The sequence below is a fragment of the Chiloscyllium punctatum genome, chromosome 9 (genome assembly GCF_047496795.1).
Source record: "Chiloscyllium punctatum isolate Juve2018m chromosome 9, sChiPun1.3, whole genome shotgun sequence".
NCBI classification, from domain to species: Eukaryota; Metazoa; Chordata; class Chondrichthyes; order Orectolobiformes; family Hemiscylliidae; genus Chiloscyllium; species Chiloscyllium punctatum.
In genome coordinates, this window is record NC_092747.1 from 58,314,373 (window position 1) to 58,342,119 (window position 27,747).

The 27,747-nt window shown below is 41.6% G+C and overlaps 1 protein-coding gene across 2 annotated transcripts in view; it reads right to left on the reverse strand.

Moving 5' to 3' along the window:
• Positions 1-436: 436 nt before the first annotated feature.
• LOC140481435 (interleukin-18 receptor 1-like) overlaps positions 437-27,747 on the reverse strand; it is a 95,093-nt gene continuing 67,782 nt past the window's right edge. For both annotated transcript variants that reach the window (XM_072577603.1, XM_072577604.1), the window contains 6 exons: positions 26,016-26,151; positions 21,541-21,686; positions 20,380-20,523; positions 18,303-18,467; positions 6,590-6,959; positions 437-2,747 (listed from right to left, as the gene is read on the reverse strand). In XM_072577603.1, coding sequence (XP_072433704.1) covers positions 6,607-6,959; positions 18,303-18,467; positions 20,380-20,523; positions 21,541-21,686; positions 26,016-26,151 — 944 coding nt within the window. In that variant the 3' untranslated portion in view covers positions 437-2,747; positions 6,590-6,606. The remainder of the gene's footprint in view (positions 2,748-6,589; positions 6,960-18,302; positions 18,468-20,379; positions 20,524-21,540; positions 21,687-26,015; positions 26,152-27,747) is intronic.

Below are 27,747 nucleotides of genomic sequence, written 5' to 3' on the forward strand. Positions count from 1 at the left end.
AGCCATTCATAAGTATGGAAATGCCATGTATTGAATTGTTAAAATTACACCACTATATGGGATTGTATTCGTAAATGTGAGCATTCATAGGTTGTATGTTCATAAATCGTTCCCTTCCCCATCCATATATCATTCCCATAGCCTTTTTGAAGCACTTAACATTCAGGCAGCATCTGCCCAAAGAAATATTCTCGAGACTACTAAAATTCAGAGGTGATACATATATTGTGTGCCTGCATGGTGCCTGAGTAATGTATGAAGATTACAGTTTTTCGGTGTTGCCTGTTGACAAGTTCTGATTGCTGACAGTCTTGGAATGATAGAAGATTTTTAGGCCAAGCTTCCAATTCAGACAGGAAATAGTTTTTTTAAAAACTGAAGTATTCATAACACCAAATAAAGAGCAGAGAGGTGCTTGTTTTTCTTTAAGGTTTCTTTATTATTGGCTGAGAGTCAGAGAGAGAACTCACTACAAATTGCGATAATAACACCCATCCCAGTTCTGTGAAAACATACAGGAGTCTTGAAGTTGTTGTTAAATGAAGAGCATCACAGAGTCAAAATTTTTCCGAGTCTGTTTGCTCTACAATTAATCCATAAAACTAATTTCTTATCTCTTCTAAAAAGGCTTTTTATCCCAATAGTTGTTGCTTGACTTGGAAGAATGAAACATATATTCAAAAAATGTAAGATTCTTGACAAGGGTGATACTGCGAGGTTGTGTCCTCATTTGAGAGAATCTCAGAATAATGAGTCACCCATTTAAGACAGAGAACAGGAATATTTTCCTTCAGGCAGTTATCAATCTTTGGGATTCTTAACTGCAGAGGCCTGTTGAGATTAGGCCATAATTAGATAGAAAGACAGATTTATTATCATTAGACAGATTTGTTATCTTTAAGGGAATCAAAATTATGGTGATAAAGTAGGCAAATGGATCACATCAGATATGAGCTCATTGAACATCACAGTGGTCTCAATGGGCCAAATGGCTTACTTGTGCTCCTACATCTTATTGTCTTAAACAGCAAATAATTTACAGTTCTTATTGACCTTTTGACTTTTCATTTCCAAGAAATTACATGATAAAGCCTCTTCAACCCAGGGACATCCAAACAGTTCCACATTCCAACTTCTCACTGTTCATGCATTTATATGCATTCCTAATAATAGGGAGCAATAAAACTAATTTTTGTGCCTGTTTATTTGAGATAAGAGTGTGTGTTGGTGCCTGGTCCCAACGTCTAACATCTGGGCCGATTGTCGTAAATAACTCATTATACAGACAGACACATTTGTACCAATACTGTATGTCCTGTGTAATCATCATTAACAAAAGCACTTATCAATGTTTTGATTGAGAGAACTGCTTGCTGGTGTAGATTTCTGGAGAGGCTGTTGGTGATTGGCACAAGTTAATTAGAACTAGCAAAAGAGCATGGTGACACAGCCTTAAAATTAGTACAGCCATTACAAATTTGCTTCACCATAAAACCTATACAAAGTGTACATACAATCATTGTATAAAGCCAATCAGTGTGCTAAACCTGTTAATGTGTTTCACTTCAAAATATTGCAGGAAACATTCAACTGATACATGTTCATAAGCAATAAGAAAAGCTATATAGCTACAATAATATTATTCTTAAACTTACAGAGCCAAAGCCAATCATCAACACAGAAGTCTCTTCTATAACCTAAAAATGACTGCTTCTCTTTGAGGTACTGCAAGTCAAAAGTCTAAATTAATTTAGGGCATGGAGCTGAAGGCTTATAGCTGTTCTCCTCACATCCCACAATGGACATCTGTCTTATGTAACAAGTACAACTGATAAGTACTAATTGCTGGAATAATATCCCTGAGAGTTTTGTGGTACAGTGGTATTGTCCCTGTCCCTACTTCTGAGCCAGGAGATCTGGGTTCAAGTCCAATCTGCTCCAGAGATGAACATTAACATCTCTGAACAGATTCTAATCCCAGGAAAGATTATTGCGGAACAGTAGCAGTGTCCTTACCACTGAGACAAGAGGTATGGATTCAAATTCCACCTGTTCCAAAGTGTGTCAATGCACTTCCGAACAGGTTGAGTAGTGCAATGGTAATGTCCCAACTTCGCATCTAGAAAGCCTGTGTTCAAATAGCACCTGCTTCACACATGAGCAGACTGATTAGAAATATCTATAATAGCCCTGCAGTAGCTTGCAACTAAACCATAAGATAGCTTTACCCAAACCAATCTCTTAGTATTGTTTCATAATCCTGAATGTTTCAATGAGTTTACTTCTTGTTCTACTTAGAGAATGCAGTCCCAATTCACTCAGCCTCTTAACGTAGGACCACCTTCTAAACCCATGGACCTAACTTTATTTTGCTTCATTTTATCAATCCTGCAACCATTGAAATACTGTACCATTCTCTTTATTTTGAAAATCTAAGCCATTTTGAAAGGAGTTTGATTTTGTAAAACTGTGCAATAGTCCTGTTTGCAACCAAGATACACATCTGTTCTTGCAATGAATTCAATCAAAACATTTTAAAGAAGAGGTTGGTATTTGGATTGATATTTGAGATTCACAAGTTACAACAAATGAAAATGTCAAGTTAGATGCAATTATATGTATAATCAGATTGCAGATACTTCCTGCCAATACTCCAAGATTACTCAGGCATTAGCCAGAATTATAAGTGAAAGGCTTCTTCAATTTGATACTATCTTCAGTGGTTGATTGTTGGCCAAGATGGAAGCCTGAAAACAAATGAGCATTTTCAACTCGTTATTTACGCTTTCTTAGTGGGAAAAAGGCACAGTCACTAAACAACAATTAAAAAGCAGTCAGAAAGTTTGGTGCTGGAAAAGCGTAGCATCTGAACAGCATGAAAGTTGATGGTTCAAGCATAAGCCTTTCATAGAACATAGAAAAGTACAGTACAGAACAGGCCCTTTGGCCCACGATGTTGTACCGAGATTTAATCCAAATGTAAAATATAATAACTTAGCCTACACACCCCTCAACTCACTGCTATCCATGTGCATGTCCAGCAGTCGCTTAAATGTCCCCAATCACTCTGCTTCCACCACCCCAGCTGGCAACACATTCCATGCATCCACAGCTCTCTGCATAAAGAACCTACCTCTGATGTCTCCTTTATACCTTCCTCCTAATATCTTCAAACTAAGACTCCTCGTAGCAGTCAATCCTGCCCTGGGGAAAAGTCTCTGGCTATTGACTCTATCTATTCCACTCATTATCTTATATACATCGTTCAGGTCATTCCTGAAATGTCGACTCTCCTGCTTCTCGGATGCTTTTCCAGCACCACACTTTTTGACTCTGATCTCCAGCATCTGCAGTCCTCACTTTCTCCTAACAAGTAAAAAGCAGATGCATGCTGCTAGACTGAATTAAAAGCAGAAAATACGGCAAAATACCCAGCAGTTTAGGCAGCATTTTTGTAATGAAAGAACCAGTTAATGTTTCAGGTCTGTGGTCTTTCATCAGAACTAGAAACATTTTGAATATTTCCTCATGAAAGGTCATGGGTCTGAAATGAAATGTTAAAACACTTGAGTCAAGGTGTAATTTAGAAAAACAATGACTCAACCTGTTCAAACAGGATGTAAACTGTGAAGTTCTGAATGAAACTGTTAGGCTTGTGACTTATTTAATCACAAATTCTTCAACTTTTATCTCAAAGGTTCTCCAATTGTAATCACCAGGTGGCATAAAATACAATAAAATAGACCCAAACTTGAAGATGATGCAGGAATCACATGGTTTTCACATTCCTGGAGAAGGCTGTTGTGTACTCTTTGGCTAGAAGAATGGAGTAGGGAAAAATGGAATCCTAAACCTTTATCAAAGATTAGTACCATCCTGAATAAGTTTAGATTTTGTCCACCTTTTCATGTGCTGACACAAATCTACACAAAAAAAAAGTCAGAGAAAACTCTTCAGCACCAAAGTTGATAGAGAAAAAAAACTTTTGGAACATAAAAGTAAAAATATAAAATAGCATGTAGCATTTCTAGGTATTTTAAAGCAGCATCCCATTGTCCTTGATATCACTATAATTGAGTGGATTTGTATTTCCTTTGACCTATCCCACTGTAACTCTGAGTATGTTTTAGTAGATCAATGACTTGAGGTTGGGACTCTTCTCATTTGGCTGCAAGTGACCTTCACAGGGAATTTGACAAAAAGTAGGGCAGTCCCAACTAGACAAGTAACAGGAAGCCAATATTGTAAACTGTGAGGTTTAAGTTAGTCACACTCTTGCACTACTCCAATGACCAATCGAAAATCCCTGGTCTTGATTCTGCTAACCTGTGCTTCAGATTTCTGAAATATTCATGTGGGATGAAGGGAGAAGCCCTGTTGTGAGGTTAGTGGATGCATAGATTTCACAATGCCTTGATTTGGTAATTTAAACACTGAAACATGATGATTAGTTTCTATGTCAGATACTCAACTGAGCAACAGGGCTTTCTCTCTTTCTCAGTCTTCATATCTCTCTCAGGATAAAGGTTAACACAATCCATTAACTATTAAATCATCACAACAGAAACAAAATGGCTGTATTATTAAAGCTGAATGCTCCAAAGTTCATTAAAATAAACATAAAGAACTGCAGATGCTGAAAATCTGAAATAAAAACAGGGAGTGCTGGAGAAGCTCAAAAGGTCTGGCAACATCAATAGAGAAAAAACACAGTTAACATTTCATTAAGGTTGACTAATGGATTAGCACAGTGGGGAGGTCTTTTTTTCAAAAAAAACTGAAGAAGTGTGTTTATTTTGATTAATTGGCATGTTTATGATGTTTTAAGATATTATTGCTTTGAGGTGCTTCTTTCAAAGCCAATGTGTTCATTTAGATAAGGGTAAGAGCCATGGAATAAGGTAAAACTATGAGAATGATTCTGTTTGATGAACCTATTTAAAGTTTGTGAGAAGATTTGAAACGTCTACAACACAAATTCCCAGCTCGGCGAACAGAACCACAACGATGAATCTATTTATAAGTTTATAAGTGCAGCTGTATTTTCTGGACAGATTTTAAACAATTTGAATCCATATCCAGACTTGTCATTGTTATTATATGATTCATCTTTCAATAGTGTGCATGGGGTGAGTGGGCATGGGGTATGCATGGGGTCATGGAAGAGATATTGAGGGCAAGGAGGTTTCGTGAGGAGTCACTGGATTTCAGGGGGCCAGAGTGGTGTGGGCTAATGGGATGAAATCTGAGAGAACTGAGGAGGGAACTCTAACCATCCTGTCTCAGCACTCAGCATTTCTGTGACTGAATTCATACTGCTTCTGGCATGGATGGCTTGACTTAATCCTGATCCAGCTCCACAAAGCGAAAACAGCGCATGCAGGGTCAGGTGAACTAAAAAATTTCCTGAGGTTTTTATTCCTGATGAAGAGCTTTTGCCCGAAACGTCGATTTCGAAGTTCCTTGGATGCTGCCTGAACTGCTGTGCTCTTCCAGCACGACTAATCCTAAAAAATTTCCTGACTCAAACTTTATGCCCCTTTGGTAAGAATCTGGCCCTCACTCTCATTTCCAAATTGTAAGGGCATGTTCTCTTTAAAACATCTGATCAATGCCCACATAGCTCAAGTAGCACATTATGGAAGAAAAAATAGTGCTTGAGGGATGTTGCTTCAATGATACCAATGGTGAATGCCAAAGCCCACGTAAATGGCAGCCAGTACTGCAGTATGCCCTCAGGGAATTTGAATACTCTATAAAGTGACACTGTGTAAATGAATTATTCTCTGTAATACTGTACAAATATCAAAAACAAATGACACTTGCAGTGAGTCTTAATATTCATAATGGAACTGAGTACAAAGTACAAATTCATATTTGCCTGTGCATCAAGTTCTGTCTGTATCTATCAAAATACAATGGCAACACCTGGACTTGCTATACTCAACAAGTGCCATTTAATGGTTAGTAGCTTCAGAAACATTATATCAGCTTTCTTGCAGTTATTGTTTCTTTAAAGATGCTTTAAACGTGGGCCAAATTTGTACTGTTTCCTGCTAAACTTACACCAGTGGATTAATTTGAATATGATGTGGAGGTGCCAGTGTTGGACTGGGCTGGACAAAGTTTAAAAAAAAATCACACAACACCAGGTTACAGTCCAACAAGTTTATTTGGAAGCACTAGTGTTTGGAGCACTGCTCCGTCATCAGGTAGCTGTGGAGCAAGATCATTATACACAGAATGTATAGCAAAAGATTTTGCTACAAATTCTGTGTCTTATGATCCTGCTCCACAGCTACCTGATGAAGGAGCAGCGCTCCGAAAGCATGTGCTTCCAAATAAACCAGTTGGACTACAACCCGGTGTTGTGTGATTTTTAACTTAATTTGAATAACATAAACACACAAACAATTGCTATTATGGTGTTCCTTCCAAACTGGTTTTCATCTGAATCTCACTGAAATGGAAGTTGCTAGGATCCAAAGTCCACATTATCACTGATGCAGAAACGTATTTTGCAAAACTGGCATAAATACATTTTGAATCAATGTTAGGGAAACAAAATTATAGCAAACCTGTAACTTACTTGAATCAGTCATTATTTTATAAAGCCACATTACGTTGTGAATGTTTTGCTCGCTGACGACCATTAGCTGGCATCAAGTATCGCACCTTCTTCCAGAAATAAGAATTTTTCAAGGCCAACTTGTTACCCTTCCATTTCACAATTCTTTTTGACTTCAGAACAAGTTGAAGTGACTCTGGTAGTAACTTAGGGTTGCTTATAGGTTTAAATTCAATAAGTATTGGTTTTATTTTTCTTTCAACCAATACTTGATACAGTCCAGTCATTAGTTCATATGTAGAGCTGCATTCATTGTCCACATATTCTTCACAGAGAATTATAATCAATCTTCGGCATTTGTTTACATAAGAAAGTATATTATCTGCAGAGCCTGTAAAAGAAATTAAATATCAATTCATTAAAAATACCATTTGGCAAAAAAAATCTTGAATATCACACATATAAATCTCAACCTGTACATAGTCTTATTTCTTTGCTGTTCACTCAAATTATTTCCCAGAATGCTGAGCAATATGTCAAATGTGATCACAATGGGGGGAGCCCTTTAGTGACATGAGCAATGGAGAGAACTGTGGGAAAATATAGTGAGAATGAAAAAATCTTTCTTGACATCTAGAAAACAAAATGTTCGATTTACCCCTTACAGTTTAAATGGTGAATTCTGAATTCATGAGTAAGTGGCAGTCAGTTCATTGCCAGTGTATTTGCATCTCATTATCAGCGAATCTCACCTCATTTCAATGCCATCCACTATTCTTCCAGCATGGTGAGAGACTAGATGGCACCACTTTGAAAGTTGAAAGGGGAAGTGATTACCTAGCACACATGGCTTGCATGTACAGCTTCAGTTCTTCACCGCTACATATTGGAGCTTATGGTCACCTTACACTGCAATGTTCGGTCAGCTTACTCTTTACAGTGATGCATTTTATGGCTGTTAGCTTGCTCTCTTAGTGCTCACTCACAGCATCTCTGGCATTTCTTCTCTCTTTGTGCATTGTCACTTCAATGAGGGCCACAGCATCTCTGTTTTGACTTGTTTTTAAGCGCTCATAACAAAGACAGGCACTGAAAACAACAAACGCTGGAGATCCCCGCGGGTCAGGCAGCCTCCATGGACAGAGAACAAGCTAACGTTTCGATGATTTTTCTTGAGAACTGATGTGATGCATGGAGAAGGCAGCATTTATGTAATAGTTGGCGGGGGGAGGGGAGTGGGGGCATGTTAATGCTGAGGGAAGAAAGGATGTTGATAGTTCAGCAGTTTATCATGATTGCCAGCAATGATCAGTCAAGGGCTGGTCACATTGCCATACAGCACCATGCTATGTCAGTGCAATATCTATAGTATGTGTGAGCAGCTTATAGAGCAAGCACATTAGATGTGTTTCAATCGAATACCCATGTCAGAAAGCCAAAGGGGAATAGATGTTAGTGGAGTGAAGATAACTACAGTCAGCGTGGGGTTACTGCCACATATAGTCTATGGGGTTGGCCATGGACAGTCAAATGGTATCAAATTAGGTAAAGGGGCTGTTCAGAGAGATCTGGGTGTTCTTGTCCACCAGTCAATGAAGGCAAGCATGCAGGTACAGCAGGTGGTGAAGAAGGCTAATAGCATGCTGGCCTTCATAACAAGAGGAATTGAGTATAGAAGCAAAGAGGTGCTTCTGCAGCTGTACAGGGCCCTGGTGAGACCACACCTGGAGTACTGTGTGCAGTTCTGGTCTCCAAATTTGAGGAAAGACATTCTGGCTATTGAGGGAGTGCAGCGTAGGTTCACGAGGTCAATTCCTGGAATGGCAGGATTGCCTTACACGGAAAGACTGAAGCGACTGGGCTTGTATACCCTTGAGTTTAGAAGACTGAGAGGGGATCTGATTGAAACGTATAGGATTATGAAAGGATTGGACACTCTGGCAGGAGGAAACATATTTCCGCTGATGGGGGAGTGCCGAACCAGAGGACACAACTTAAAAATACGGGGTAGACCATTTAGGACAGAGATGAGGAGAAACTACTTCACCCAGAGAGTGGTGGCTGTGTGGAATGCTCTGCCCCAGAGGGCAGTGGAGGCCCAGTCTCTGGATTCATTTAAGAAAGAGTTGGATAGAGCTCTTTAAGATAGTGGAGTCAAGGGTTATGGAGATAAGGCTGGAACAGGATACTGATTGGGAATGATCAGCCATGATCATATTGAATGGCGGTGCAGGCTCGAAGGGCTGAATGGCCTACTCCTGATTCTATTGTCTATTGTCTATTGTCTAAATGCTGATGTATTTCCAAGTCAAGATGGTGAGTGGCTTGGAGGGAACTTGCAGTTGGTGCAAGTCCTTGTCCTTCTAGTGTGAGTGGTCACGAGTTTGGAATATACAGTCTAAGGAGCTTTGGTGAAGTTCTGCAGTGCATCTTGTACATAGTACACGCTGCTTCCACTGTCAACCAGCTTTCAAGGTTCTGTGCCCTTTCCGTTCTGGGACTGGACCACAGCTGGCATTCTTGTAGGTCAGGTCCAATCAGTCCAAGATCATAACTGAGGAACTGTGGAGATATCAGTCTGGGATTGGGGCATGCTCAGTCATGGATGTTGTCATATATGGGTGTTGCACGGTCAGGCCTGGGGTTTGGACAGTAAACATCATAGGAATGGGAGGTGATTATTAAAGGACAGTCCATGTAGTGCAGTGGAAAGTAGGAATTCCAAGTCTGAGTATTGGAAGCATTACACTGTGGTGCTGAGGGAGTAATGCCAGTGAAGGGGAAACTCTAAATATAAGGCTGGGAGCTGGGGGGACACAGTGCTTTTATTTTACAAGTCACCACCAGCCTGGCTTCAATGAGAGGACAGTGGTTAGCTATTGCCAGTGGATCTGGCAATGTGGTAAGCAAAGGGCTAGAGGGAAAAATTGGGGATATTAACCAGTAAATAAGAAGATTGGGTGGCAACACTGGGAACCTTGACAGCTAATGAGTTTGGAAGTGTCAGCAGTGTAAAAGGATTCATGAAGTTGGAATTGGGATTCTTGTCAAGTGGAGTTGAAATTCATTCACCAGAGTGCAATCTGCATGGCGTTCCATTTTCAACGGAACCTCAACATGCATAAGGAAGAAAGGTAGCTGCAACACATTCACAGTCGATGGAGCAAGTGCCTTTTGTTTGATCAGGTGGGGCGAGGTGCACATGTTTGGACAATGAATCTGAATCATAGTAATTAAGTCATCCATTCTTCAATGAGTGTAAGTTCCTCTGTTAGGCAAAAAGGTAGAATGAACCTTTGCCTCCAGAGAAATGTAAGCTCATGAATGATCACATTCACACATACACAAGGTGGTTGGAAGTGTGGAACATGAGAAAACACCTGTCCAAAGCAGTCACATTACCTTTGGCCTCAGTGTTAAGCTTTGGCTGCAGTCATGAACATAAGGGATGAAAAATCCCCAAAATCTGCTGGAATACAGGAATTTTTTACAGATGACCAATGCTTCACCAATAAAACTTCTGTCCTCCTTGGGATGTATAAAGAGGCAGATTAACGATGAAACAACAACCAATTAAACCAGACCCTACATAACTAAAATACCAACCAACCAGACATGAAATCAGAAAGCACATACGAATTTTCAGATGTGAAAGCTGTTTTTTTTATTGATTCATGCGATGTGGGTGTCAACAGCTGGGTCAGTATTTATTGGCCATCTCTAGTTGCCCTTGAGAAGATGGTGGTGAACTGCCTTCTTGGACCACTGAAGTTTAGGTAGACTAACAATGCCGCTACAGAAGGAATTGCAGGATTTTGGCCCAGCAACAGTGAAGGAATGCTGATGTATTTCCAAGGCAAGATGGTGAGCGGCTTGGAGGGAACTTGCAGTTGGTGCAAGTCCTTGTCCTTCTAGTGTGAGTGGTCATGAATTTGGAATATACAGTCTAAGGAGCTTTGGTAAAGTTCTGCAGTGCATCTTGTTGATAGTACACGCTGTTTCCACTGTCAATCGATCAAAGAGGGAGTAGATGCTTGTGGGATGCGGGCCTGATCAAGCAAACCACTTTGCTTGAAGAGGAGGCGATGGCCTAGTGATTTTATGATTTGACTCTTATTCCTGATTTATGTTCAGGTGACCAGGGTTCAAATCCTACCATGCCACATGGTGGAATTTGAATTCATTAAAAATCTGGAATTAAGAGTCTAATGATTACCATGAAATCATTGTTGATTATTGGAAAAACTGATGTGATTCACTCATTTTCTTTAAGGAAGGAAATCTGCTGTCCTTACCTGGTCTAGCCTACATGTGATTCCAGACCCACAGCTCTTAGCTGACCTCTGAAATAACATAGCTAGTCACACAGTTGTAACAATCACTACAAAGCATTTGCAAAGATCTGTCACCCATGCCACCTATGTGCCCTCACAGCATTTTTCTTCTCCTTTTCCACTACATTGAGATGCAGCCCTGAGGTCTGTGGTGGAGGGAATATACTCTGTGGTGGAACCTGTTGGCCTAGGTGATTTGGGCAGACACTCCCTGGCCATTTGTGCCTCAAGAGCCCTCGTTCCTATCGGAAGGATGTTGTGAAGCCTGAAAGGGTTCAGAAAAGATTTACAAGGATATTGCCAGGGTTGGAGGATTTGAGCCAAAGGGAGATTCTGAACAGGCTGGGGCTGTTTTCCCTGGAGTGTCGGAGGCTGAGGGGTGACCTTATAGAGCTATACAAAATTATGAGGGGCATGGATATGATAAATAGACAAAGTCTTTTCCCTTGGGTCAGGGAGTCCAGAACTAGAGGGCATAGGTTTAGGGTGAGAGGGGAAAGATATAAAAGAGACCTAGGGGGCAACATTTTCACACAGAAGGTGATATGTGTATGGAATGAGCTGCCAGAGGATGTGGTGGACGCTGGTACAGTTGCAACATTTAAGAGGCATTTGGATGGATATATGAATAGGAAGGATTTGGAGGGATATGAGCCGGGTGCTGGCACGTGGGACTAGATTGGGTTGGGATATCTGGTCGGCATTGACAGGTTGGACCGAAGGGTCTGTTTCTATGCTGTACATCTCTATGACTCTATCACCTGCTTAGTGCCCATCCTATGTGCATGCTCACCCCTCCCCGATTGCACCCCTCCCCTTCTATAGAGTTGGGGATTGCAGACAGGTTGAAGCTGGAGGAGCTAGGCATCTCTGATGTGTCTTGGGAGGAAATGAATGGGTGGTCTCTGTATGGTCTCTCCTCCATCTGGGTGCCTGCTGCCACCAGTCTGTCTCCTTGGGCACTTGCAGAGGCACCTGAAGTGAGGTCAAGGTCCTTCATCCCACTCTCCCCCGCTGCCGGCAAATAGCTTTGGAGTGCAGGTCTGCATGTATTTCTGGCAGCCACTGAGTGCTCTGCAGATGCCAACCTTTCCACAGGGAGAGCCAGACCCAGCAAGGTATTGGTGGACTCTTTCAACTGTGGACTCTTCCAACAGCTTTTCAAATGTCTGTTACAACACTGCCTCCTGTTTCCATGACTTCCGTGCGACAAAAGGTTTGAGGGAGATGAAAGTGTGTGGAAGAATTGTTGGTGGTTGTGCTAAAGCAGCAGAGGTGGGGAGATGTCTGAGTGAGTGAGTGGGAATTGCAGAGGCAGCAAGGGCAGTTTAGGAGGTTGAGGCAGGTAGGTGCCATCAGGCGGAAATGTAGCTTGCAACTGTGAGCGCTGTACACCATTAGTCTCGTTGGTGATGCTGTGCTGCTGCAGAGGTAAAGCAAGTGTGAGGAAGCATAGAGAAGACAATGGCATTGTAACTTGCCGAGTGCAGAAGATCACTAATCATGTATCCATCTTTTGCTCGCATCTATTTTCTTCTGGTATTTTCTTCCCTCCCATGTCAGTGGTCGGAAGCTACTGGAGAAGGTACTATACCCATTTAGAAGAAAATAGACTTATCAGTGATAGGCAGCATGGCTTTGTGCAGGGAAAGTCATGTCTTACAAACCTAATAGAATTCTTTGAAGAGGTGACAAAGTTGATTGTTGAGGAAAGGGCTGTAGGTTTTATATACATGGACTTCAGTAATGAATTTGATAAGGTTCTCCATGGTAGGCTGATGAAGAAGGTGAAGTCACAGGGGTCCAGGGTGTTCTAGCTAGATGGTTAGAGAACTGGCTGGGCAACAGGAGACAGAATAGTAGTGGAAGGGAGCTTCTTAAAATGGAGACCTCTGACGAATGGTGTCCCACAGGGATCTGTGCTGGTACCATTGTTGTTTGTGATATACATAAATGATTTGGAGGAAGGTGTAGGTTGCCTCATTATCAAGTTTGAAGATGACACCAAGATTGGTGGAGTAGCAGATAGTGAAGGGGACTGTCAGAGAATACTACAGAATATAGATAGATTGGAGAGTTGGGCAGAGATGTGGCAGATGGAGTTCAATTCTGACAAATGCGAGGTGATGCATTTTGGAAGAAGCAATTCAAGAGCAAACTATAAAGTAAATGGAAAAGTCCTGGGTAAAATTGATGTACAGAGATATCTGGGTGTTTCGGTCCATTGTTCCCTAATGGTGGCAACGCAGGTCAGTAGAGTGGTCAAGAAGGCATATGGGATGCTTTCCTTCATTGGACAGGGCATTTAGTACAAGAGTTGGCATGGTGGTGCCGAGTGGGAAGCTTGGGACTCTGATAATGTGGGGGGAGGGGAAACTGCTGAAATCCACATTGATCCCATGTGGTTGCAGGGTTCCAAGGCAGATTAAGGTCTTATGCCCGATTCCTGATGAAGGAATTCCTGATGAAGGACTTATGTCCAAAATATCAATTCTCCAGCTCCTCAGATGCTGCCTAACCTGCTGTACTTTTCCAGCACCACAATCTTGACTCTGATCTCCAGCATCTGCAGTCCTCACTTTCTTCAAGAGCTGGCAGGTCATGTTACAGTTGTATAAGACTTTAGTTCTGCCACATTTGGAATACTGCGTACAGTTCTGGTCACCATATTAACAAAAGGATATGGATGCTTTAGAGAGGGTGCAGAGGTGGTTCACCAGGATGTTGCCTGATATGGAAGGTGCTAGCTATGAGGAGAGGTTGAGTAGATTAGAATTATTTTCATTGGAAAGAAGGAGTTGGGGTGCTGATTGAGGCCTACAAAATCATGAGAAGTATAGACAGGGTGGATAGCAAGAAGCTTTCTCCCAGAGCGGAGGACTCAATTACTAGGGATCACAAGTTCAAAGTGAGAGGGAAAAAGTTTAGGGGAGAAATATGTGGAAAGTTCTGCACGCAGAGGGTGGTAGACACCTGGAACTTGTTGCCAATGGAGGAGGTAGGGGTGGGATTGATAGCATCATTTAAGATGTATCTAGACAGATACATGAATGGGCAGGGAGCAAAGGGATACAGATCCTTAGAAAATAGGTGGTAGGTTTAGCTAGCGGATCTGGATTGGTACAGGCCTGGAGGGCCAAAGGCCCTGTACTTGTGTTGTAAGGTTCTTATATTGACAGATGTTTTTATCTTTATGGGTACCAAGGGATTTGGGGAGAAGGCAGGAAAATGGAATTGTTTTATAACTGCAACAAATAGCCCAGCTTCTAGTTTGAGGTTAAATGGTGATGATAACTGATTTAACCTACTTAATTATGGGTGACACGGTGGCACAGTGGTTAGCACTACTGCCTCACAGTGCTAGAGACCTGGGTTCAATTCCTGCCTCAGGTGACTCTCTGTGTGGAATTTGCACATTCTCCCCATGTCTACATGGCTTTGCTCCGGTTACCTCCAACAATCCAAAAATGTGCAGATTTGGTGAATTGGCCATTCTAAATTGCCCGTAGTGTTCGGTGTAGGGGAATGAGGTTGGGCTGAAGGGCCTGTTTCCACACTATAAGTAATCTAAACCTTATTTTGCCTGATTGAATGTTTATTGCTTGAGACCACTGAGGCTAAAATTGACAAAAATGACATAACCTCCAGTATTTACGTCAATCAAAGAGTAATGTTAAATCACTTATTTGTTATTGTGTAAAACTATAATTTTGAGAAAATGTTTTCTTGACTTTTTAGGACTATTTCAAGCTGTGATGCTAATGCTGACTGATATGCGCATCAGTAATTTTCACGCGTTGCAGCAATTCTATATAAAAAAAACTTTGCGCGACAAGAGACAATTAACCTTCACCCATACAAGTGCCAGATAAAGACCATCTCCAACAAGAGAAAATCTAACCATCATCTCTTGATATTCAATGAATCCCCCACTATGAACATCCTTGGGGATTCCACTGACCAGAAATTGAACTGGACTTGACATATAAATAATGAGGTGACAACAGCAAGTCAAGTCTAAGAAACCTTCAAATGATAACTCATCTCTTGACTCCTCAAAGCCTGACAACCATTTAAGAGAAACAAGGGATGTGTTCGGCTCCAATGACCCACACAAGAAGGTTGATACAATCTAGGCAAAAGCAGCCCATTTGTTTCACATCTCATCCTCAATCACCCATACCCTCCATCAGTGAAGCTCAGTAGCAGTGGTATGTGTACTATCCATAAGATGCACTGTAGAAATTCACCAAAGCTCCTCGGGTATCACATTTCGAAACTATAACTGCTGCCATCTAGAAGGACGAAGGCAGCGGATACGTGGGAACACCACCAACTACAAGATCCTCTCTGAGTCACTGTCCATCCTGAATTGAAATATATTGAGGCTCTGCCTGTGTCGCTGTTACAAAATCCTGAAACGCCCTTCCTCACAACATTGTGGGTGCTCCTGCACTAAATGGACTGCAATGGTTTAACACAAACCACAAAAACCTTCCATCTAAGTTCAGTGGGTAATAGGAAAGAAAAATAAAATGTTGGCCTTTATTTCAAAGAGAATAGAGTATAAAACGAGTGACATCTTGCTAAAACTATGCAAGGCATTAGTCAGGCCACAGCTGGAATACCAAGAGCAGTTTTAGTCTCCTTATCTGAGGAAAGATATAATGGCATTGGAGGCAGTCCAGAGGTGGTTCACAAAGGTTCATCATGTGTATGGAGGGACTTTCTTCTGAGAAAAAGTTGATTAATTTGAGATTGTACTCATTGGAGTTTAGAAGAATGAAATGTGACCTGATGGAAACTTGACAGGGTAGATGCAAAAGGTTATTTCCCCTTGTGGGAGAGTCTAGGACCAGAGGAAATAATCTCAGAGTAAGGGACTATACGTTTAAGACAGAAATGAGAAGTAATTTCTTCTCTTACAAGGTAGCATTTGTGGAATATATAACATTGAGGGCTGCAGAAGGTAGGATATTCAAGGCTGAGATACAGATTTTTAAGCAATAACGAAATCAAGAATTTTGAGGAAGAAACAGGAGCATTCAGTTGAGGATTATCAGATCAGCCATGATGGAGCATACTCAATTGGCTGAATGGCCTAATTCTGCACCGACATCTTATGGTCTATGACCATCTTATTATCTGGTGGTTGGGGAGGGTAATAAATGATGGTCCAGTCAATGAAACGCACACCCCCCAAATGAGTTAAAAACAAAATGATTTAAAATATCTTCCATTCTTTCTTCAGTAACAAGTCTGATTTTCATTGCAGATTCATTCCATTCAGTGCAGATGGTGGTTGGCAACAGGAGCCAGTTTGGTGGTTACTAAGACATTGGGCAGAATGTTGTAGGGGCCTGAATGACATGGGCTTTGACAAAATCACATGAGAAGTCTGACTGGGCCGACCTCGATGTGAGGAGCTAATTGCTGCATCTTTCAACTAAGTTCCAGGCATTGAAGCGAGATTCTCAGTAGACAGCACTGAGTTGCCTATTGAAGTCATATTGTTTGTTAATGAAGATCTCACCTTATGAATTTGCAGCTTCCTACACTATTGCTCACCACGATGTGGAGGTGCCGGTGTTGAACTGGGGTGGACAAAGTCAGAAGTCACGTGACACGAGGTTATATTCCATTAGGTGAAGTGATGAAGGAGTAGCACTCTGAAAGCTTATGATTTCAAATAAACCTATAACTTGGGTGTCACGTGACTTCTGGCATCACACACCACAGACAAACTAGAGTCTGAGGATTCTTGATCCAGAAATGTTTTCATGATGCTCACCACACTAGAACATCTCTGGGCCCCAGCCACATATACCTCACAACCACAAACAGTGGCACCTGATATTTGCCAACCTCTCAGGATCCTCATGGCATCTCTCTAAACCATGTGCTGCACACTTAGGGAGTACAGACCTTCAATGTGGGGCACGCCTGCAACCAGTGTTGAAAGGTAGCTGCACGGATACCTTGCACACAGGGATTCCAGCCAGTGGTATGTCAGTAGTGCTAGCTTGCACTCTTAATGCTCACTCCCTTAGCACCTATCTGGACGCTCACATCATCCCTGCTTTACCTTGCTCTTCACACAGTCATACATTCAGACATCTTGCCTTGCTCATTAAAGGTCTCAGTCCTGGGGTTTAGATCTTGCAAGCAGCAATCAGCTGTCAAAGTCCTAGGGTTCCCACTGAAGTCCACAGAGCCACGCATCAGTAGGTGGGCCCTGGCACAGTAAGTAAAGGGCAGCCTCTGATACTGGTCCAGGAGATGAGCCATAGTCAGATGTCTGGTTTGGGTCTTCTCCTTCAGGGGGTTCCTGCCTCTGCAGTCCAAGGAGTGGCTCAGTCAGTCTGATAGCTATATAATTGCCAGATGAAGAGATAGGGTTAATGTGGTTGGAGGTGGAGGAGGCTGGAAGCAACTGTCCTGAAAGCATCTGCTTTTGCCTTTCTTCATACTGGGAATTAAAATGATACAACGTGGAAGAAAATGACTGCAATCATACCCAGAGTGGGCAGGGTAAGTGACCCGAGTATGAGAAAGAGGGCTGCAAGGATCATCAATGTGAGGATAAGAACATTACTCACAGACCATGCACTGTACAGGACACAGACCTAATCTCTGGCAATCATGATTCATTGTCTCCCTGTGCGCTGTACACCTTACTGACCCACCCATTGCGGACCATTCCATTCACAGTATCACTTCTGCACACAATGGCCAGGGTAAAAAACAGAAATGTTTCACCATGGGGGAGCAATTGTGCCAGCAAAACTGACTTCTTCATCTCATTTCCGAATGCTGTAGCAGGCTCTCAAGACAGACATTGATCCATGGTTGCATGCTGCATGTCTAAATGCATCAGTTACATTCGGAGCTACTGAGAGGTTCAAACAAACAGACGCCTTGCAAAACCAATAATATTTATGCAACTATGACACCTTGTGTACAGTGCACTGTCACCCATGCCTCCACAGTGGCCTCATAGGGATTACTTTTCCTTTCTCTTCTACTAAGTCTCGGTTTTGTCTAAGGTTCTGCAGTTGAAACAGAGGGAGCCTGCTCAGTAATGGACTCCATTGGTCTTGGAGGTTTGATTGGATGAACCTGGAACATTTGTGCCTGGATTGCCTAGACTTGCTGAGGGTCTCCCTACCAGAGACAAGTGGACCCTCTTTGACTTCAGCTTTTAAGTACTGGAGACATAAATCTAAATATAAATAGATTTATAGCTCAGTAATTTTGTTGATAATGAAAAGTCTACGTTTCCTTATTTTGCAAGTGTTTCTTTCACCTCCAAATTAACTGAACATACTTGTAATAAAGCAGGGCACTTTTCCATACTAGATTTAGCAGAATAAAGTAAAAAATAAACCGAGAAATCTTACTTCCTCCTGGAGGAACATTACGTTCAAATATACACAGTCGGTATCCAAATTGTTTTTCTAGAATTGCAGGTAATAGTTCAAATGCAAATTGTTGCTCTTCCTTAGCATCAACGAGAGTCTCTTTACTCTTAAGAAGTAACACATATGCATCATATTCCTTATCATCTGAAAATTAAATCCAAAACATTAGCAGCAATCAGTGTAATTAAAGCTTTTTTTGCATTAAGACCACGAGCAATTAGGATGAGCAATAAATGCTGGCCTTTCCAGTGATGTTCACATCCCCAACAATAAAAGATTTCCAATTAATGCGTAGTCACAATAAAACTGGAAATTCCAGTTTCTATATATCTTATGGAAGCCCCACTATACGCTCTGAAAACTCACGTAATTTTGCAAAAACAAAGAGAGTCCTATGCCTGAGTAGTACTACTTATGCACAATTTATGGTTTTAAATGTAGTTAAAAAAGGGAAATGTTTTCCATCTGCACTGTTCATGCCTCAGTTTGTTAGATCAGCAAGACTTTGACAATGAATTTAATCTAGCAGGGTATTACACTACAAGGTCTCCTCAGATTATTTTAGGACTTCTATCAGAGTTGTTATTGCAGATGAGAGTTCAGTTTAGCTTCATTTCTGCTTCTGAATCATACAGTGAAGGTTCAAGGCAGCAAGTGGAACCTAGAATTATATGAGGTGTAGGATTTTCCACACCTACAGCTGAAATGGTGGGAAACACTAGCTGTCCTGGAGCCTCTTAATGCACAAATGGGCTGCTATTAGACTGGACTGACACTACCAGCCCTCAGGACAGGGAGTCGCTTAAAGAGATCTATCAGTCAATCTGTTTTTTGGAATCAAGGTGATATTGAATCAGGATCGAGGTCATTGTAGGAAGGTTTGCTGTGTGTCAGGTCGACAGAGTAGGACTAGTGAGGAGTGAGAAGCTGGGAATTGAGGGACAAGAAGGGATGGTTAGAGAAACATGTTACAGTACTTTAAGGATGAACCTCTGATGGGTTCAGGAATCCCCTTAAAGGACAGTCCACCACCAGATCATGCAGGGAACCCCACCACGTTGATTCTTTGGCCTGACCCTTTTCCCACACTGGTTAAATCCCAGCAGTGGTGAGATGAGGCTGGGAAGGGGGAATTAATTCCGATTATAGCTTTAATTGACCTATTGGTGGGAGGCCAACCAGCTCCTCTCCACTGCTGGTATAATAGTAATGGGGCAGGGGTATGGGCAGGCAATGAAGAGGCCCCCTTGATTTAACAAGCACCATGTCTTCAGATCCACCATCTTGGAAACTGTAAAATCCAGTCCATGGTTGCTATATAAATATTAATATACAACAAATAGAGTGGTCACTGGTTCACTCAGAAGGGTTAACCCTAGGCATACTCTAAGGAGAGGCCAATGCATTGATGCTTTTGATGTACTGCTGAGGCATTTCACATAGTGTTAGCCTTGATTGTATCCCACCGAGGAGAATGTACTTCAAAGACAAACACCGAGAGGAAAGTATTGGGAAACCACCCCACTTACTCATATCTGGAAAATTACTCATAAGTTTGTTCCATATGAGTTGAGGTAGGACCTATGACTGGACAGAATGCCAATTTAACAATATGGACCAATTTACAAGTACAGTGGCAAATAAAACAACCATGATTTTTCATATTTGTGTCTGGATATAAGAAATGCAAGCCAGGGAACATTTATTGCTGTCCCTCTTTGTTCTTAGAATAAGCTAGTGTTTGTTTTGCTGTGTTATTATAGTTCTTGTGGTACTCAGTGTAGTGTATGATTGAATAATGCAAAATGTTGACTTGATGGTGTTATCTAGATGATGATTGTATGAGTTTGGAGGGCAACCTGTCGGTGATAGTATGCCCATTGGCAAGAAGATAAAATAAACTTGCATTTGTATAACAATGATCACATTCTCAGGTCTTCCCAAAATGTCTATGAATGACTTTCACACAACCGCTGCGACACACAGAATTACTGCTTTAAAGTACAAGAATTGCGAGTGCTTTTTAACAAAACAATTAACTGTTTAATATTCTTACCTTCGAGAGTATCATCTCTACTAGTGAGATCTCTGAAGCAAAGGACAATTTGTACATGGAAGTATACACATACAATTGCCACAAAGACAAGCACAACAATAATGGAAGTTAATAATTTAACAACTCCATGAACATTGTTCTTGCCTACAGGAGAAAAAAAATTGTGAATAATTTATGCTGCTGTCACCAATATTTTTTACATAACAAATACATCCTCAATGACATCAGAAAAAGGTAACATAAAGGTACGGGTGGCACAGTGGTTAGCACTGCTGCCTCATAGTGCCAGGGACCAGGGTTCAATTCCAGCCTTGGGCAATTGTCTGTGTGGAGTTTGCATGTTCTGCCCATGTCTGTGTGGGTTTCCTCTGGGTGCTCTGGTTTCCTATCACAGTCCAAAGATGTACAAGTTAGGTGAATTGGCCATGCTAAACTGCCCATAGTGTTAGGTGAAGGGGTGAACGTAGGGGAATGGGTCTGGGTGGTTTGCTCTTCGGAGGGTTGGTGCGTACTTGTTGGGCCGAAGGGCCTGGTTCCACACTGTAAGTAATCTAATCTAAACCCATTCAACTCAAGATTATCTTTCACACCATTTTCTTATCTGACATTTTAAAAAGATTATTTAAGCAAAAAATTCCAAGGTACTGTTTTGTTTCCCAGCCCTGTCACATGTGCACTATAATATTCAACAAGTGGATTCAGATATTACGAAGCATTGTTTTATTGTAATGTTTAAAGAAACATTTCACAGGTTGTGGTTAAGTCCATTAGTTTTTATTGACCGATTGTGTGAGACTTTGTTTTTGTTATTATATTTTAGAAATTTGGCCTGACCTTTGAATCTGCAGTTCTTATTTTACATAATTATCAAAAATTTTCAGGCGGTAATTCAAATCCAGTGGAGTTCTAACTCACATATTGTATACCAATTAGGGACTGTTTTCACCATTCATGTCCTACCTGCAGTTTTAATTTTGGCTGGAGTAGTAACATTGATGGAGGTCAGCATGAAAGGGACCAGAATCTGAAGTGCTCTTTCAGTAATTTAATTGTTTGCAGGGCCAGGAGGATCAGTAGTATTGAGGCACTCAATTTTCCAGAGAATGCCAGCCATTTCCCATCTATTTCCTCCCCATGTTAGCCACAAATAAAGGACGGTACCTTTCTCTTGCAGAATAATGTATCCAGAAACCCTCTGGTCATAAGTTGTTAAAACACAGTTAAAGTTTTGATTCAGATGCTCCTCTTTAATTTGAGTAAATACCAATGGACGTATAGTATACTTTCCGCTGCTTTTAATTATATCTCTGAAATATACAATGAATTTTACTTTGATAAAACAATCACAATCTACAAGTCCCTTTGTACAGCAATTATAATTACATAAAAATTAAATCAAGTCTTGCATTTATTTATTTACACATAGAAAAACATTTCAGGATGAATTTTAAAGGAATGACTAAAAAGGTCAAAGCAATAATTCAGTAATTCAAAAAAGTAAGTAAAGGGGTAACTCAAAGCAAGAGGAAGAAGGGTCCAAAGATGGATCTTTGCGGTGTTCTGGAGGGACCATGTCAGTACCGAAAAGCAAAGCTATAATGGGATTGGAAAGGTGTCAAGATTCTGTAGGAAGTTGAAGTGATTACATACTTTAAAGACTCCAGATCAAGGAGGACAAGGAAGAAAAAAATGCAGAATTGTCACAGTCACACTTAGAGAGAATGTCAGTCAGAACACCAGTTAAAACCACTTCAAAGAGGGAGGGAAAGTCAAATGGGCATAGTATGGTGGGCAAGGATCAAGGAACAAACAAATAGGAAATGCTGGAAAAGCTCAGCACATCTTAGCAAAGGAAGATGAAATGCCAATGGTTGTGCACTAAATGTTAATCTGGTGTCCAGCAGCAGTTGAAGGATCCCTTTGATAAATGAGGGTGATAAGTGTCAGATTTGCCCTAAGAAGGCCCATAGCCACCATTTTAAATATTTGTTAATTTAAAATTTTAAGATTTTTCATGTGAAGCAGAAAACAGCAGACATACTAGCCCAACTCTACGGTTGCTAAGACCACCAAACTAATCCTCCTCCTCCTCCCCGACAACCACTGTTCACTTAAAGCTTTACTGGGACCTAAATGCAGTCAATTTCTGATGTGGCACATGGCCTTTCAAATAGTCAAGTAGTCAATGAACATACCAGTGGCTTTCATGCAAAAAGTTAGAAGTGGCTGAGGCCCAATTTCAGACTTGTGCCTTACAAGTGGGAAGCATTCCATAGACTGCTGAGTCCTGGGCCCATTTCTAGCCTGCAACCTTCTTACATATGCAGATCCTATTTCATTCGTTTTGCAAAGCTAAATCAGAAGTATTACGCTTTTGAGGTGTCACCCTCCTTACAATCCTCCATTGGTCATTATACATTTGAAGCTTAACTATTCCTTCATCTTGAATATAAGTGCCCATTTCCTTCACTATCTCCTATTCCAGTTCTCCTATTTCAGCTCTGATCTTCACCTCCTTAAGTCCAAGGGGCATCAACTTCCATGCATGGGTAGAGCTATTTTGATCTGATCCAGCTTTACCAGAACACACTTGTCTTTATCAAAACGACACGATATGCTGGGGTGCTTTGGAGAAGTGTAGATGAACCAAAGTTCCTTTTTTACTCTATGTTCATTTGTCTCCTTTGAACCATATTTCCTGTCCTCACTATCACTTCTAAAATAAATGAAAAGTTCATAAAATTACTTAATCTCCCAACTATACATCATCCATCTAGTTGACACTGCTGCTCTTCATTGGCCAGCATCCTGAATCTCGCCTTCTCCACCTGTACTGAACCCAGGTCTAATACTGCCACTGTCCTTCTCTACACAAATCAAGCTCATTCCATCTCCAAGACCTAACTGCACCTTCAATCCCATTTCCATTAACTGTTCACACAGCTTCCATTCCTAATCCTCAGGCTACCAAAGTTATAAGCTATCCCCTTAACTCAAACTTTCATTCCTTCAATGAGCTTCCTTCTTGCAAATGTATCATAATGGAAATTTTAATACTTTCATTTAGGAAAATAACGATTCATTGTTAAACCTACAATGAAATCACAATGAGTTGAATTGCAAGGCTTCTGCTCATGATTCACATTAAGCAAAGTTTCAGATAGTTATGAAAGCCTTTATTTGCCTCCAAACATGCTCTATTACAAATAAACCTTAATAAAACATTGTAAATCATTAAATATGTGAAATATATCATTACTTACAATGTGTTCTTACATTACAATGGCCTAACTTTACACAATGAAAAAGGTTGGACGATAGATCCAGAAACCAGCCTTTTCTGCTTGGTGGAGTGTTTCCATATGAGTGCGATACAGTCCACCATTCTATCAATGCACTTAAACATACCTTCTGTATTTTTACAGTGCAGTGTGAAATCTCTGAATCATCAGCTCAGGAAACAGGCTGGTGAGCAGGCAGTAATTCCTGGGGCATTTTAGGATGCTTGACCTCCTCAAGCTCCCCTGTTGCACAACCTACTGCATCTTTGCTTAACTCATCCATCACTTCCATTGGGCAGCATAAGATGTCAGCCATCTCAGTGAACATTTCCACGGCTGTCTCTGCTGGCCTCGCACAGACAAACAAATTATCAGCAGCTTGGTTGGTCTCTTGTGGCATTATCAGAGCCCATTTGAACTCAGTATGTTGGAAACAGTTGGCAATTGTGGCTTCCTCAACATACATCACACCTTCCTCCTCATAAAGATTGCCTGTAGAACAATTGGATTGAACTCCTGCTTTTTCTCGAGGGCCCCAATAATGTAAGAGACCAGCTGCAATCAGTAGTGGATTCCTAACCACCCACCTCCAATCCATTGGCTAGAGCTTCGCCATGGTATTGAAAGGCAAGAATGTCAGCTCTTCAGGCAGAAATGTCAGGGCTTGTGGGATAGTTGTCTGTAGTGATGATTATTGTTTCTCCCCATTGCCCACTTTCCCGATACACACCTCAAAAATGCTGGAGGTCATTCATCCAGGTGGGTTTGTGAATCACATATTGCACCGGAAGCATCTCAACCCTTGTAAGGGCTTTTGCACTTTCCTATCAAAAGGAGTGGCAACTTTTCAATGTCACCCATGTTGGCACAGACAACATTGCTTGCCTCGCTTTCCACAATGACATGTTGCATCATTAAACATTAAAGAGTGATCTGGCAGAATTTGGTAAAACAGTCTGGTTTAATCTGCAGTGAAAATATCTCTGGGTGCAAAGTCATTCTGGACATGGGCGAGACCATTTTACAGTCAACCATCTGTTTTTTTTTTAGATTACTTAGATTACTTACAGTGTGGAAACAGGCCCTTCGGCCCAACAAGTCCACACCACCCCGCCGAAGCGTAACCCACCCATACCCCTACATCTACATCTACTCCTTACCTAACACTAGGGGCAATTTAGCATGGCCAATTCACCTGACCTGCACATCTTTGGACTGTGGGAGGAAACCGGAGCACCCGGAGGAAACCCACGCAGACACAGGGAGAACGTGCAAACTCCACACAGTCAGTCGCCTGAGGCGGGAAGTGAACCCGGGTCTCTGGCGCTGTGAGGCAGCAGTGCTAACCACTGTGCCACCGTGCCGCTACAGTAACTGCTGCACCTCCATCGCTTACCATATGAACTCTTTGTGGCTCATCATTTTTGGTAGAGCGACCCATCCTTTCTGCAGGATTAAACTGCAGACGGAACCGTTCTCTGCTGGAACTATTTTGAACTACATTTGCAGAGGTTCTTCAATGTTAGAATTGGCAGCCGTTCTCATCCTTACCCTTGTGGGAGAGAATGCCTGTTTGTCCATCTAAACTAAGATAGTCATCTTGCACTTCAGAATGACTGACAAACTGAAAAATCTTCTTAATGATGTCTGCTTTTTGCTTTGCACCACTACTTGTTGTATCAACTTCCCTTCCTTAGTGATGTGACCATTTTTAACTTTCTTACAGCTTTCACCATGTTTGCAGAGATTGAACACCCTATCACAGGGAGATCCAGTTATTAGATGATGACTTGCCCAAACTTCACACTGCAGCAAAACCTAACTCCTCCTGATTAACTGGTGTTTGTGTTTTCGTGTACAACTTTACCTATGTTCCTCCAAAAGTCAACATTTCAAAGTTTCAACCTTTTAAATAATATTCTGTTGTTCTATTTTTATTATCAAACTGAATAACCTCATGTTTGCCCACATCTGCGAACTTGTTTCTCTTTCATTCAACATGTTTATATCTCCTTATGTTCTCCTCGCAGCTTACATTCCCATTTTGCTTTGATTCATCAGCAAACTTGGATAGTTTAGACTCTCAGTCTCTGCATCTAAGTCACACATTGAATTGCAAACTCCAACACTGATCCCTGCAACACCTTCAGTTTGACACTTTTATTGGTGCCTTAGCTACTTTCTATTGATTTCAAAGTGATTCATTGCAAATTAATCTCATAAATAGTGTACAGAAAATATACACCACACTGTATCTCAGAATCATTGCAAAATACTTCATCAGCCAAGTGTTTTGGAGTATCAGAATCCTTTCACAAGAGTAAGTAATAAATCCAATAATCATTAAACACCTACCTCCTCGAATCCTTACACACAGACTTTGCTCGATTACAGCTAGCCACAGGGGAGTTGTCAAAATACCAATTTAGCCGTAACAATGGATTCCTTGTGCTGTTAGCAAAAGCTGTGCAATTAATTGTTCTATTTTCACCTAAACATTTAAGTAATCAGATATCAATGGATATTAGTAGCATTTGAATAAATCTTAAAAAATCCTGATTTGAATTAGCTATTTGAAGAAACCACAATAGATTTTATTTTGCACTTGGAGTGCAGGTTTTTACATTTCATTCAGGCCTTAATAATTACTATAAAATAATTCTGAAAATAAAGTGCTCTTGTGAATAGTGACGCAGTGAATATTGTTGTTGGAGCCCTTACTATTTCATTCATCAGATGTGGAAACTGCTGTCTGTACCCACATTTATTGTACATTGTTAATTGCCCAGAGGGCAATTGAAAGTCATCCAATTATTATGGGTCTGCAGTAGCACGTCGACCAGACAAGGACAGCAGATTTACCTTCCTGTAGGGCATTAGAGAACCAGATGGGTTTTTCCCTTGACAATAAGCAATGGTTTCATCAACATCTGACTCTTAATTCCAGATTATCATTCAATTCAAATTCCACTATCTGCCAGGGCAGGATTCAAACCCAGGTAAAAACAATGACTGCAGATGCTGAAAATCAAATACTGGATTAGTGGTGCTGGAAGAGCACAGCAGTTCAGGCAGCATCCAACGAGCAGAGAAATCAATGTTTCGGGCAAAAGCCCTTCATCAGGAATAAAGGCAGTGAGACTGAAGCATGGAGAGATAAGCTAGAGGAGGGTGGGGGTGGGGAGAGAGTAGCATAGAGTACAATGGGTGAGTGGGGGAGGAGATGAAGGTGATAGGTCAAGGAGGAGAGGGTGGAGTGGATAGGTGGAAAAGAAGATAGGCAGGTCGGACAAGTCAAGGAGACAGTAACTGAGCTGGAAGTTTGAAACTAGGATGAGGTGGGGGAAGGGGAAATGAGGAAACTGTTGAAGTCCACATTGATGCCCTGGGGTTGAAGTGTTCCGAGGCGGAAGATGAGGCGTTCTTCCTCCAGGCGTCTGCTGGTGAGGGAGCGGCGGTGAAGGAGGCCCAGGACCTCCATGTCCTCGGCAGAGTGGGAGGGGGAGTTGAAATGTTGGGCCACGGGGCGGTTTGGTTGATTGATGCGAAAGTTCCCCTGCCACCGCAGGAACTGTAAAACCTGTGCCCACACCTCCTCCCTCACCTCTATCCAAGGCCCTAAAGGAGCCTTCCACATCCATGAAAGTTTCACCTGCACATCCACCAATATCATTTATTGTATCCGTTGCTCCCGATGTGGTCTCCTCTACATTGGGGAGACTGGGCGCCTCCTAGCAGAGCGCTTTAGGGAACATCTCCGAGACACTCGCATCAATCAACCAAACCACCCCGTGGCCCAACATTTCAACTCCCCCTCCCACTCTGCCGAGGACATGGAGGTCCTGGGCCTCCTTCACCACCGCTCCCTCACCAGCAGACGCCTGGAGGAAGAACGCCTCATCTTCCGCCTCGGAACACTTCAACCCCAGGGCATCAATGTGGACTTCAACAGTTTCCTCATTTCCCCTTCCCCCACCTCATCCTAGTTTCAAACTTCCAGCTCAGTTACTGTCTCCTTGACTCGTCCGACCTGCCTATCTTCTTTTCCACCTATCCACTCCACCCTCTCCTCCTTGACCTATCATCT